Source organism: Theropithecus gelada, chromosome 3, assembly GCF_003255815.1.
Source record: "Theropithecus gelada isolate Dixy chromosome 3, Tgel_1.0, whole genome shotgun sequence".
Taxonomy (NCBI): Eukaryota; Metazoa; Chordata; class Mammalia; order Primates; family Cercopithecidae; genus Theropithecus; species Theropithecus gelada.
In genome coordinates this window covers 50,314,327-50,328,707 of record NC_037670.1, presented here as the reverse complement: position 1 = coordinate 50,328,707, position 14,381 = coordinate 50,314,327, and the positions used below count along the sequence as shown (strand labels likewise).

Here is a 14,381-nt window from a genome sequence, read left to right as displayed (position 1 = left end):
TGAGGCCAGCCTGGCTAACATGGTGAAATCCTGTCTATACTAAAAACAAAAATTTTCTGGGTGTGGTGGTGAGCACCTGGAATCCCAGCACTGTGGGAGGCCAAGGTGGGTGGTTCATTTGAGGTCAGGAGTTTGAGACCAGCCTGGACAACATGGTAAAACCCTGCCTCTACTAAAAATACAAAAATTAGCCGGGTGTGGTGGCGGGCACCTGTAGTCCCAGCTTTTCAGGAGGCCGATGCAGGAGAATTGCTTGAGCCCAGGAGATGGAGGCTGCAGTGACCCAAGATTGTGCCACTGCACTCCAGCCTGGGCAACACAGTGAGACTCTGTCTCAAAACAAGTTTCATATCTCAGACACCAATAATTTAGTGTTCAATAAAGTAGAAAGTGATATAACTTAATATTATAAAACATGCATACCTCATCAAACAATAAAAGAATGTAGTAAGATAATAGGATGTAAAACTAACACACAGGATCAAAAGCCTTCATTCCCACAAACAATAATCAGAAGATGTAACGGAAGAGGAAAACCCCATTTACAATGGCAATAAAGATAAAACACATAGGAATAAACTTAAGACATGTAAGACCTATATTGGATAAAACTTTAAAATGTGTTTCATGAAGTTTTATTTTGGAAGAAAAGAGAGAAAAATGTGTGTTTCATGAAAGGTACAATAGTAGATGCAAATCAATGGAGAGACAGTCCTTGTTCTTGGAAGACTCAACAACCAAGAAAGATGGGTGTAAGACATAACGTAGAGTATGTGAGAATGACCCTAGATAGCCTTACAAGGGTATCATCTGACAATGTGTGAGGATGACCCCAGATAGCCTTACACGGCTATCTTGTAAAGGATATTCAGATTTACCTATTCAGGGCCCATCTTGTGCTCACCCTGCCACAGCCCTGGGATCAGCCATTTCTCCCAGAAGCCCTGGTCCATGTTCATGGGGGATGGTATTTAGGAGCCATGCTCTGGGTGCTAGGAGTACTCAGTGCCACTGGGATGTCATTGTGTCCTACCAGGTCCCTCCCACAATGCGTGGGAATTATGGGAGCTACAATTCAAGATGAGATTTGGGTGGGGACATGGCCAAACCGTATCAATTTCTAATTTCCAAAAATAAAAATGAAAAAATTTTCTTTTCATTTTTTTTTTTTTTTTTTGAGACAGAGTCTAACTCCATCACCCAGGCTGGAGTGCAGTGGTGTGATCGTAGTTCACTGCAGCCTCCATCTTCCAGGCTCAAGCAATCCTTCCACCTCAGCCTCCTAAGTAGCTGGGACTATAGGCGTGCGCCACCACACCCAGCTAATTTTCTATTTTTATTTTTGTAGACACGAGGTCTCACTATGTTGCCCAGGCTGGTCTTGAACTCCTGGTGTCCATCCATCCTCCTGACTCAGCCTCCCAAAGTGCTGGGATTACAGGCCTGAGCCACTGCACCTGGCCATGATTCACTTTTTTTTTTTTTTTTTTTAGCTAGAGTCTTGCTCTGTTGCCCAGGCTGGAGTGTGCAGTGGTATGATCTCGGCTCATTGCAACCTCCACCTCCCGGGTTCAATTGGTTCTCATGCCTCAGCCTCCCGAGTAGCTGGGACTACAGGTGCATGCCACCATGTCTGGCTAATTTTTGTATTTTTAGTAGAGATGGAGTTTCACCACATTGGCCAGGCTGGTGTTGAACTCCTGACTTCAAGCGATCCATCCACCTCAGCCTCCCAAAGTGCTGGGATTACAGGTGTGAGTCACCGCACCCAGCCGACTTCTAATGAACAGAATATGGCAAAAGCCCAGGGAAGTCACTTCTGATATTAGGGTGCAAGGAGACTGTGACGTCCGTCTTGTGTGTGCCCCCGCTTGTGTGTGCTTGCTCCGACTAAGGCAAGCCAGCTGTGGTGTTGTGAGCTTCCTTGTGGAGAGGCCCATGTACCAAGGAACTGAGGGTGGCCTGTGGGCAGCAGCCAGCAAGGCTGAGGCCCTTCTCCAATGACCTTGGAGGACTGAGTCTTTACAATATCCATGGGTGTGAGCTTGTGAGTGGATCATTCCAGACAAGCTTTCAGATGAAACCACAGCCCTGGGAGACACCTTGACCACAACTTGCTGAAACCTTGAGGCAAAGGCACAGAGCTCAGCCACACCCACTTTCCTGACGCCGGATACCATGAGAAAATAAATGTTCTTTTAGGCTGCTAAATGTTGGGTTAATTGGTTATGCAGAAATAGGAAACAAATACAATCTTCTACCAGTAAGGAAGAGTGCACCTTCTTTGCTTGTCACCTTTGGATTTCTGAGGCAACAGTACATCATCCTTAATATGGCTGCGAAGCACTTAACTTACTGGGTGACTTGAAAGCGTGCTTTTTTTTTTTTTTTTTCTTTTTTCTAGACGGGGTCTGGCTCTGTTGCCCAGGCTGGAGTGCAGTGGCTTGATCATAACTCACTGCAACCTCCACCTCCTAGGCTCCAGCGATCCTCCCACCTCAGCGTCCGGAGTATCAGGAACTACAGGCACATACCACCACATCCGGCTAATTTTTATTTTTTTAATTAATTAATTAATTTTTTTTTTTTTAAAGACAAGAGTCTCACTCTGTCGCCCAGGTTGGAGTGCAGTGGCACGATCTCGACTCACTGCAACCTCCACCTCTGGGCTCAAACGATTCTTCTGCCTCAGCCTCCGGGGTAGCTGGGATTACAGGCCACCACGCCTGGCTAATTTTTGTGTTTTTAGTAGAGACGGGGTTTCGTCATGTTGGCTAGGCGGGTCTGAACTCCTGAGCTCAAGCCTGCCTCGGCCTCCCAAAGTGCTGGGATCCCAGGCGTCAGCCACCGCGCCCTGACACAAGTATTATTATAAGAGTACCCACCCTGTATATTTTTTAGCACCTAGTTTGAGTCCTAGCCGTGTTGATCCCAACAGCCATAGCTCATCCATTTCGACTCCGAGTGGAGTTCCATGCCCTGGACCCTCGGCGGAGGCCTCATCCCGGGACGCCTGCCTGGCAGGGGCAGCTGCACCCCAGACCCCCCCATCGCTGCGGGGCCCAAACCTAGTAGTCTGCACGTGTTCCGGGCAGGGCGGGTTGCCTTGGCAACCAGCAGCTCTTCTAGCAGTTCTAGGCCCCTAGAGATGGCGTCACTAGCCCGCGCCCGGGCCTGGACCCGCCCCCCGTGCTGCCGTCGCTGGCCATTAGCCGGCGGAGAGACGGACGCTGACCTCGTCCAATGGGAGGCTCCGCGCTCCTGAAGGCGGGACTAACGCTTACCTGGGGCGCGAGTCCCTGCCGGAAGCCGGCGTCCACGACGCAGCTGCTCAAGCTTGGGTAGGCCAAGTGGGCGCAGGTAGGAGAGTGGGGCTGCAGCGGGGTGGCCGGCGGGTCAGGGCGCCGAGGTGATCCAGAGCCCCGGGGCGGGCTCCCGCGGGGCTCCGCCCCCTCCACGTGGGTGCGCGGAGGCCTGGCGTGGCGCGATTGGGCGGCGGCCCTGGGGTCCCGGGTGCTGGAGAGGCTGGTGCGTCCGGTGCGGTCCCGCGCGGGCTCCGACGCTGGCACCCCCTCTGGGTTAACTCAGTGCGGGCGGGAGGAAGGACGCCGCTGGCTCCTAGGTCTCAGGCCGTCAGCCCTCGCTGTGGCTCTGGTTTAATTGTCTTCCCCTGAAGACTCCCTGATTGCCTTCCGAGGCTTTCAGCTCCCACTTTCTCTCTTTTTTTATTTTTATTTTTTATTTATTTTATTTTATTTTATTTATTTATTTTTTTTTTGAGACGGAGTCTCGCTCTGTCGCCCAGGCTGGAGTGCAGTGGCCGGATCTCAGCTCACTGCAAGCTCCGCCTCCCGGGTTCACGCCATTCTCCGGCCTCAGCCTCCCGAGTAGCTGGGACTACAGGCGCCCGCCACCTCGCCCGGCTAGTTTTTTGTATTTCTTAATAGAGACGGGGTTTCACCCTGTTAGCCAGGATGGTCTCGATCTCCTGACCTCGTGATCCGCCCGTCTCGGCCTCCCAAAGTGCTGGGATTACAGGCTTGAGCCACCGCGCCCGGCCCTTTTTTTATTTTTGAGTCAGTGTCTCGTTGTGTCACCCAGGCTGGAGTGCAGTGGCGTGATCATAGCTTACTGCGGCCTCCACCTCCTGGACTCAAGCTGTCCTCCCGCCTCATCCTGCCCAGCAGCTGGGACCACATGCGCGTGCCACCACACCCGGATAATTTTTTAAAATGTTTTTTGTAGAAACGGGGTCTCACTATGATACCCAGGCTGGTCTCGAATTGTTGGTCTCAAGCGATGGATCCTCCCGCCTCGGTCTCCGAAAGTGCTGGGATTACAGGAGTGAGCCATCAAGCCCGGCCTCACTTTCCATCACAAGCATGCTTTCCATTCCTTCCTTCCTTCCATCTTTCTTTTTTTTTTTTTTTTTTTTTTTTGAGACGGAGTCTCGCTGTGCTCCCAGGCTGGAATGCAGTGGCGTGATCTCGGCTCACTGCAAGCTCCGCCTCCCAGGTTCACGCCATTCTCCCGCCTCAGCCTCCCAAGTAGCTGAGACTACAGGCGCCCGCCACCACGCCCGGCTAGTTTTTTGTATTTTTAGTAGAGACGGGGTTTCACCATGTTAGCCAGGATAGTCCTTCCATCTTTCATTCGTTCGTTTTTAAAAAACGTTCATTGGATTCCTCCTGCGCTGTTCGGGGCATTGGGCTACAGCTGTCAACAAGTGGAGACAAGTCTGTGATCTAGTGAACTTCCATTCTGGAGGGGAGAGACAGATGACCATGGTGCACAGAGCAGGTGGTGATAAGTGCTGTGGAGAAGATGAGAACAGGGGGTTCGAGAGTGGAGAGGAAGCAGGAGGAGGAGTGAGGCACCAGAACATTCCATGCCGGGCAACAGCAGGGAGCCCAGTGTGGCTGCGGCCAATCTGGGAACAGAGAAAGAGGAGGTGAGGCCCAGAGATGCGGGGAGGGGCCAGGGCAGTGGTGTGGACCTTACCAACTGGCAAGGACCTTGACTTTCCCTTCAAGTGGAAGGGGATAGCTTGGGAAGTTTTTGAGTGGAGGTGACACACAATCTGATTTAGGGCTTTAAAAGCCATCGTGAGAGGTGGTGGCTTGGACCGGGTACCTACGGGATCATAAGGGAGTCACATTCTGGGTGTATTTCAGTGGTAAACCGACGGGAGGTGGTGGTAGGTTGGATGAGTGTGTGAGAAAGAGAGGAGTTGTGGATGGACCAAGGTTTTAAGCTTGAGCTACGACGTGAACCTCATCAGATGGATGTTTTTGGAGAGGATGAACACCGGGAAGCTCAGGCTTGTGGAGGGTGATCAGGGTATTGATTACAACTTCTTAAGTTTGAGATGATATGTGTGTAGATGACACATATAGGTACATATGTATGGTTTTATATATATAGTTATGTATATACACAGTTTATACACACACACACACACACACACACACACATATATATATATTTTTTTTGAGACAGAGTCTCACTCTGTTGTCCAGGCTGGAGTGCAGTGGCGTGATCTCAGCTCACTGCAACCTCCACCTCTTGGGTTCAAACGAATCTCCTGCCTCAGCCTCCCAAGTAGCTGGAATTACAGGCATGCACCAGCACACCCAGCTATTTTTTGTATTTTCAGTAGAGACGGGGTTTCACCATGTCCCAGGCTGGTCTCCAACTCCTGACCTCAAGTGATCTCCCTGCCTCGGCCTCCCAAAATGCTGGGATTACAGACGTGAGCCACTGTGCCTGGCCATACACATATATACACATACGTGTGTGTGTGTGTGTATGTATGTATACATCTGTATAAACAGTGTAAACAGAGATCAGGAATTCAGGTATGTACATGTATATATATGTCTAGGTACATGTATATGACCGCATATATGTTTAACTGTATACATGCACAGTTGAGTTGGCGTGTAGTTCAAGCATAGGGTTAATAAGAGACCTGTAAAGAGAGGAAACAAAGTCATCAGCATCTAGTTGTATTTGAAGCCACGTGACCGAATGGGATCACGAGGGAGTGAGGAGGCTGAGCACTAAGCCTGGGTCCTTCAGTGTTCAAGGACAGGCGATTAAGAGGTGGGAGCAAAAGCAGGAGTTGTGCTGTCTGTGCTGGATGCCGGGTGAAAAACGCCTGTCAAGAGAGAAGGAAGGATCAACAGTCCAATGCTCTTAGGTCAGATAAATTGCATACTGAGAGTTGGCAATGGGATTTAGCCAGGTGGGTGTCTTTGTGGCAAGGTGGTTGGGGCAAAAGCCTGATGGGATGCGGGGAGGAAAGGAGTCAGAGACAGGGCAGGTAGATGACTGTTTCTTTCCTCCCCTCCCCTCCCCTCCCCTCCCCTTCCTTTTTCTCTCTGTCTCTCTCTTTTTCTTTTTTTCTTTTCTTTTCTCTCCTCTTTCCTCTCATTCTGTCGCCTAGGCTAGAGTGCAGTGGCGCAATCTTGGCTCACTGTAACCTCCACCTCCCTGGTTCAAGTGCTTCCCCTGTCTCAGCCTCCCAAGTAGCTGGGACTGCAGGCACCCGCCACCACACCCAGCTAATTTTTGTTTATTTTTAGTTCAGACAGGATTTCACCATATTGGTCAGGCTGGTCTCGAACTCCTGACCTCAGGTGATCTGCCCGCCTTAGCCTCCCAAAGTGCTGGGATTACAGGTGTGAGCTACTGCACCCAGCCTTGCCTTTTTTTTTTTTTTTTTTTTTAAAGAAACAGGGTCTCTCACCCTGTCACCCAGGCTGCAGTGTAGTGGCATGATCATGATTTGCTGCACCCTTGAACTCCTGGGCTGAAGTGATTCTCCTGCCTCAGCCTCCCAAGTAGCTGGGACTACAGGCATGGGCCACTATGCCCAGATAACTACAAAATATATGTATTTTGGGGCCAGGTCTGGTGGCTCACACCTGTAATCCCAGCAGTTTGGAATGCCAAGGTTGGAGGATCGCTTGAGCCCAGGAGTTTGAGACCAGTCTGGGCAACATGATGAAACCCCATTCCTACAAAAAATACAAAAATTAGCTGGGCATGGTGGCGTACACCTGTAGTCCCAGCTGCTGCAGAGGCTGAGTTGGGAGGATCGCTTGAGCCTGGGCGGTTGAGGCTGCAGTGAGCTATGATCACGCCACTGCGTTCCAGCCAAAATCTTTTTTGTAGTGACAGGGTTTCACTATATTGCAAGGCTGGGCATATGGCTTGATTTTTTGTAGAAAAAATATGGCACAAATTTGGTTCTCACAACAAACTTTATAGCAAACAATCTTTCTCCCATTTATTATTATTGTAAAGTAGCACGTGGATGTTATATTTTTATTTAATTAATTAATTAATTAATTTATTTATTTATTTTTTGAGATGGTGTCTTGCTCTGTCGCCCAGGCTGGAGTGTGGTGGCGCGATCTTGGCTCACTGAAACCTTCACCTCCCAGGTTCAAGTGATTCTCCTGCCTCCGCCTCCAGAGTAGCTGGGACTGTAGGCACATGCTACCACGCCCGACTAAGGTGTTACATTTTTAAATTTATGGTAAATAACTTGAGAGGGATTATAGTTTTTATTTTTCCCAGTATATTGAGGGGTTGTGGAACCATCACCACAATCTAATTTTAAAACTTTTTTCTTCTCCCACAAGAAATCCTGTAGCCCTTCGTGGTCACCCACTCTTCCCTCCGCTTGCCCTATCCCTAAATAATCTCTGATCTCCTTTCTGTCAGTATAATTTACATATCCTGAGCTTTTCACAGAAGTGGAATTTTGCAGTGCGGAGTCTTGGGGGTCTGGCTTCTCTCGCCCAGCACAGTGTCTTCTGGGTTCATCGTGTTGCGGCACGTGTCAGTGTCCCATTTCCTTTGGTGGCCGAATAGTATCCCCTGTGCGAATGCGCCACGTTTGGTTCCCCCTTCGTCCATGGATGCACAGACACGGAGGTTGTTTCGACTGCTTGGATATTAGGCACGTACTGCCATGGACATCATTGTACGTTTTTATGGAGATGTGTTCGTTTCTCTTTGATTGGCATTTCCTAAATGGCCCATGATGCTGAGCTGCGTTTCATGTGCCTGTTGGCCATTCGTGTATCTTTGGAGAGACGTCTCTTCAGATCCCTTCCCCCATTTAAAAACCGGGTTATTTGTCTCCTATTGTTGAGTTGTTAGAGGTCTTTATATATTCTGGTTACTAGTGTCTTGTCAGATATGTGATTTGCAGGTATTTTTCTCCAATACTATGGGTGGTCTTTTTTTTTTTTTTTTTTAAATACAGGTTCTCACTTTGTTGTCCAGGCTGGGTTGTAGTGGCATAATCATGGCTTATTACAACCTCGACTTCCTGAGCTCAGATCATCCTCCCACTTCAGCCTCCGAGGTAGCTGGGACTCCAGGTGTGCATCACCATGCCCGGCTAATTTTTTGTATTTTTTGTAGAGATGGAGCCTCACTGTGTTGCCCAGGCTGGTCTTGAACTCCTGGGCTCAAGCAGTCCTCCCACCTCCCAAAGTGCTGGGATTAGAGGCGTGAGCCACCGTGCCCGGCCTGGGTTTTCTTTTTGCTTTGTTTTGTGTAGAGATGTGGTCTTGCTGTGTGGTCGGGACTGGTCTGGAACTCCTGGCCTCAAGTGATCCTCCTGCTTCAGCCTCCCAAAGTGCTGGTATTACAGGCATGAACCACCGCACCCAGCCTCTTTACTTTCTTGCTGGCATCCTTTGCAGCACAAAAGTTTTACATTTTGTTGTAGTCCAATTTATTTTCTTTTTCTTTTGCTGCCTGTTTTTGGTGGCATATGTGAGAGGCCATTGCCTAATCCAAGGTCATGAAGATTTACTCGTATGTTTTCTTCTATAATTTTATAGTTTTAGGTCTTCCATTTAGGACTTTGATCTATTTTGAGTTAGTTTTGTGTATGGTGTGAGGTAGGGCTCCAAATCAATTCTTTTATATGTTGGTAGCCAGTTGTCCTGGCACCATTTGTCTTTCTCACTGAATTGTCATGGCACTCTTGTTGAAAATCAGTTGACAGTAAATGAAAGTAAACGTCATTTTCCATAACAAACATTCATTATCTCAAAGCTTGAGTCACTTTCCCTTAGAACTATTAAAATAAACTTTTCCATAATATGGAAAAGTCTTTTATCCCTTTTTAGCAAATAGACATAGTGATTAAGTTTTTAAATGATAACTTACAGAATGAATATAGATTTGACTTAACTTTTATAGTAATGGGTATGTAAATATTTGCTGAACTTTTCTTATTTCTCTCACAAGGTAATTGGCTGGCATGGTCTTTTGTCTTTTCAGAGCCCCTGTGTCAACAGTATCTCATTCTTCCAAGATTTCTTATTACACAGCTAATTGAAATCTGTAGCCTCTGGCTTCTGATGCTTTTTAAATATAAGGCTCAATTAAAGAATAAGGGGCTTGGGGTTTTCTGATTCCGCAATAGGAATATTCTTTCAGTGTGCTGTTACCAGTGACAGCCCCAAGTGGGATGGAGGGAGCCCTTGTGCAGGCTCTGCCCTTTGGATGGGGCCTTTGCTCTTCAACTGTCTCCTTGGTTTCTGGCGTAACCTAGCATCCCAGGCCTGCCTTGACCTCCCCTGACTCTTTTTCACAGCTAGTGGTATTTAGACCACACCTGGGCTCTGGTTGGGCTCAGTGCTGCCAGGCCCTTTCCATGATGATCATCCTTTAACTGCCGCTCTCCTGTCACCTTTCCTGCTTTACTTTTTTTTTTTTTTAAACATAAGGTCTCATTCTTTTGCCCAGGCTGGAGTGCAGTGGTGCAATCATGGCTCACCGCAGCCTTGACCTCCTGGGCTCAAGCAATCCTCCCACCTCCACCTCCTGAGTAGCTGAGACCACAGGTGTGCATCACCAAGCATAGCCAATTTTTAAAAAATGTTTTGTAGACATGGAGCCTCGCTATGTTGCCCAGGCTGATCTCAAACTCCTGGGCTCAAGCAGTCTGCCCACCTCAGCCTCCCAGAATGCTGGGATGACAGGCATGAGCCACTGTGCCCGGACTGTTTTAATTTTGGGGTGGGATTTGGCTTTCTTGGTGTTGCCTGGCTTACTGACGCGGTCCTTTGTGGGTGTGTGTCTGAGCTGTCTGGGCTGGAGGCCATGTGGTGAAGCAGCGTGCTGGTTGTTGAGTTCCTGTCTCTCAGCTCCCCAGCGCCTCTGTGGTACTCCCCCACCCCCACCCACTCGGGGGCCTACATAGCCTGGGGCTCTGCAGGACACTTTTCTGTTCTCAGCTCCTTTTAAGGCTCTACCCAGTAGGGGCAGCAGGGGAGACTGGGAGCTGGAGGGTGGGGAGGAGTGTAAGTAAGGAGTGTGGGTGAGGGGGTGGCCCTGGGGAGGGTGGGGACAGGAAGGGAGGGGTGGGGACAGGGACATGGGGTCGGGCGAGGGCTTCTTCTGCTCCTGCTGTCCTATCTGAGCGAGCCCATGCAGGAGGCTTCGCTGCAGCAGCAGGTGTGGGCCGGGCTCCTGCTTCTCCCTCCTAGAAGCAGCCCGTTCCCTGCCCGCACCCCACCCCAGGTTCTTCCTTAGGTCCCAGCCACAGCCGCCAATACTGCTCCATCAGGGACCCAGGGCCTGCTACCCCAGCCCCTCCAGCAGGCTCCCAGGTCTGGTGGTCTCAGCTGCCTCTTTCGGCTCCCTCTTCACACAGTCCACAAAGGACACGGGTTCTGCCATCCCTGGACTTCTCCATCTTGGTGTGGTGTTCTAGAGACTGCTGTGCTGGAGAAAGGAGGCCTAACCACGTGCCCCTCGAATGCTGCATCCACCCTCGTACGTGGCCTGCTCCATGCTCCTTGGATGCTCAGAGGAGATCCCAGACTTAGGGTGGTCCTTGAGCCCCTCCACCAGAGGTGGCCAGGTGTCCTGTGATGGGCAGGGCTGGCACCCACAGCCCGGGTGGTGCCACAGCTTCCCTAGTTGATGGGGAGCACGAGTGAGCCCATGATAGGAGAAAGTGAAAACAATTCAAAATATTCAGTGATTAGAGAGCAGGCAGATTTTCACTTTTGGGAAATTATGATAGTGTCACTGAAGATGGTATTTCTCTCAATCTTAAAAGCTTTGTGTTCATGTTCAGTTAGAAATATAGAATATATAATCCATGTATGATTGCAGCTGTGTTAAATAAAAGCAGTCAGAAAAAAGACCGAACGGGGTCGGGCACGGCAGCGCACGGCAGTGGCCCCAGCGCTTGGAGAGGCCGAGGCAGAGGATGACTTGAACCAAGGGGTTTAAGACCAGCCTGGGCAGCATAGCAAGACCCTGCCTCTACAAAAAATTTAAGTTAGCCAGGCATGGTGGCACACGCCTGTGATTACAGCTACTCAGGAGGCTGAGGTGGGAGGATGGCTTGAGCCTGGGATTTTGAGGATGCAGTGATCCAAGATTGTGCCACCGCACTCCAGCCTGGGTGACAGGGTGAGATGACCAGAGATCGCACTGCTGCACTCCAGCCTGGGTGACAGGGTGGGATGACCTGAGATTGCACTGCCGCACTCCAGCCTGGGTGACAGAGTGAGATGACCTGAGATTGCACTGCTGCACTCCAGCCTGGGTGACAGAGTGAGATGACCTGAGATCGCACTGCCGCACTCCAGCCTGGGTGACAGGGTGAGATGAGCCGAGATCGCACTGCCGCACTCCAGCCTGGGTGACAGGGTGGATGACCCGAGATTGCACTGCGCACTCCAGCCTGGGTGATAGTGAGATGAGCCGAGATTGTGTTACTGCACTCCAGCCCGGGTGACAGAGTGAGATGAGCCAAGATCCCACTGCCGCACTCCAGCCTGGGTGACAGGGTGAGATGAGCCGAGATCACACTGCCACACTCCAGCCCGGTGACAGAGTGAGATGAGCCAAGATCCCACTGCCGCACTCCAGTCCGGGTAACAGAGTGAGATGACCTGAGATTGCACTGCCGCACTCCAGCCTGGGTGACAGGGTGGAATGACCTGAGATCGCACTGCCGCACTCCAGCCCGGGTGACAGAGTGAGATGAGCTGAGATCGCACTGCCGCACTCCAGCCTGGGTGACGGGGTGGGATGAGCCGAGATCGCACTGCCACACTCCAGCCTGGGTGACAGAGTGAGATGAGCCGAGATTGTGTCACCGCACTCCAGCCCGGGTGACAGAGTGAGATGAGCCGAGATCGCACTGCCGCACTCCAGCCTGGGTGACAGTGAGATGAGCTGAGATCGTGCCACCGCACCCCAGCCTGGGTGACAGGGGGAGACCCTCACACAAAAAAAAAAAAAAAAAAAAAAAAGACGGAAAGGAAATACACCAAAATGTCAAATTGGTTGCCATAGGTGATGAAATGTGGGGGTTTGAGTTTGTTTTAACTTTTATGTTTTCCGTATTTTCTGAAATACTTTTTTTAAAAAACAGGAGAGTGCCCTATTTCTTTTTATTTAAAAATTTTATATGAGCTAAGCCTTTTATTTCCTTATTTTCAGCAGTTTACTTTCTCTGTTGCAGGATGGCAAAACAGAAGAGAAAAGTTCCTGAAGTGACGGAGAAAAAGAACAAAAAGCTGAAGAAGGCCTCAGCAGAGGGGCCGCTGCTGGGCCCTGAGGCCGTGCCAAGCGTCGATGGAGCCAGCTCCAAGGTAAGGCCGCCAGTGCTTCGCGGGCCCCGCCCTCTGGGATCCACCTGTTTTCTGATCTAGAAGGAGGGGGCGGCTCAGCCTGCTGGTCTCTGTGGAGCAGAGGCTGGAACAGATGCGGAGGCGTGGATGGGCTTGGTGCCTTCCAGAAGCAATTGTAGGACAAAAAAGGATTTTAGTAAATTTTGAGTTGGAACCCCATGATCGCCTTTTTTAGCCATCAGGACACTGCTGTTTTGGGTGCCGTGATGTGTAGGGGACTTGGTGGCGGCATGCAGGATGGTGAGGGGCCTGCAGCAGGCCTTTGGTTGTGCTCTGGGAAGGTGCGGGTGGCGGCTCCTCACCTGGACATGTGCAGGGGCGTGGCCTGAAGCCTGTGGTTAAAAACGCACATCTAGAAATGTTCACGTCGAATAACATGGTTATTGTCCGTGTGAAAATCACCCGTTGGCCTCACTTTCTAAACTGTGCAGTGGATTATAAATAATGTTGAGATCTGAGTGTCCGCCACCATTCACCTGAAAAGATACGTGAGCCATCTTCTCCTAAAGTTACGCATTTTTATTCCTTGTTTTCTTGAGACACAGTCTCGCTCTGTCACCCAGGCTGGAGGGCAGCGTCACCCAGATCACCCAGGCTGGAGTGCAGTGGTGGGATCTTGGCTCAGTGCAACCTCTATCTCCTAGGTTCCAGCGATTCTCCTGCCTCAGCCCCACAAGTAGCCAGGATTACAGGTGCACACCACTGCACCCGACTAATTCTTTGTATATTTTATAGAGATGGGATTTCACCACGTTGGCCAGGCTGGTCTTAACTCCCGACCTCAAGTGATCCACCCGCCTCGGCCTCCCAACATGCTGGAATTACAGTCGTGAGCCACCGCGCCTGGCCTGCATTTTTATTCTTTTTTTTTTTTTTTTTTCCTGAGACAGAGTCTCACTCTGTCACCCAGGCTGGCGTGCAGTGGTGCCATCTTGGCCCACTGCCAGCTCCGCCTCCTGGGTTCACGCCATTCTCCTGCCTCAGCCTCCCGAGTAGCTGGGACTACAGGCGCCCGCCACCACGCCTGGCTAATCTTTTTGTATTTTTAATAGAGACGGGGTTTCACTGTGTTAGCCAGGATGGTCTTGATCTCCTGACCTCATGATCCCACCGCCTCAGACTCCCAAAGTGCTGGGATTACAGGTGTGAGCCACCGCGCCCAGCCCTGCATTTTTATTCTTGAAAGTATTTTGTTCTGTCCTGTATCATGTTTATCTTCCACAAAAAGATGCATATACATTTAAATTTGAAAATATAAAAAATTTTTTTACCCACCAAGTTCTGAGTGTTAAAATTTTTCTTCTACGTTGAGCTGTGTTTACCGTTAGTAGCATGCTGTTGATCAAAACATCATAATCGATTAGGAATTTTCACAAATGATTCTACATAAAGTGAAATCCGATGAGGCATGCATCGCATCGTGGTCAGGGCCTTGTGACCCCGTGTCACCACCCCGCGAAGGGCAGGGCTTTCCGTGTCTCTGCGGTTGGTGCACTCACCTGTGGATCTGCGTGTCATTGTTCGAGAGAAAGCGGGTTTCCACGGGCTGTGTTCCTGTTCCCACGTCAGATTTCAGTGCCACGCAGCCTTGTTGACACAGATGAGTAAATAGGAACGAGAGTGTTGTTGTAGCTTTGTTGCTTAAGTCCTTAAACTTTGAGACCATTCTGTGGTTTGGGGCACATATTTTCA

At 50.0% G+C, this 14,381-nt stretch overlaps 1 protein-coding gene across 1 annotated transcript in view; it reads left to right on the top strand.

Moving 5' to 3' along the window:
* Positions 1-3,297: 3,297 nt before the first annotated feature.
* C3H7orf50 (chromosome 3 C7orf50 homolog) overlaps positions 3,298-14,381 on the top strand; it is a 126,233-nt gene continuing 115,149 nt past the window's right edge. The window contains exons 1-2 of the mRNA XM_025379312.1: positions 3,298-3,360; positions 12,521-12,650. Coding sequence (XP_025235097.1) covers positions 12,522-12,650 — 129 coding nt within the window. The 5' untranslated portion in view covers positions 3,298-3,360; position 12,521. The remainder of the gene's footprint in view (positions 3,361-12,520; positions 12,651-14,381) is intronic.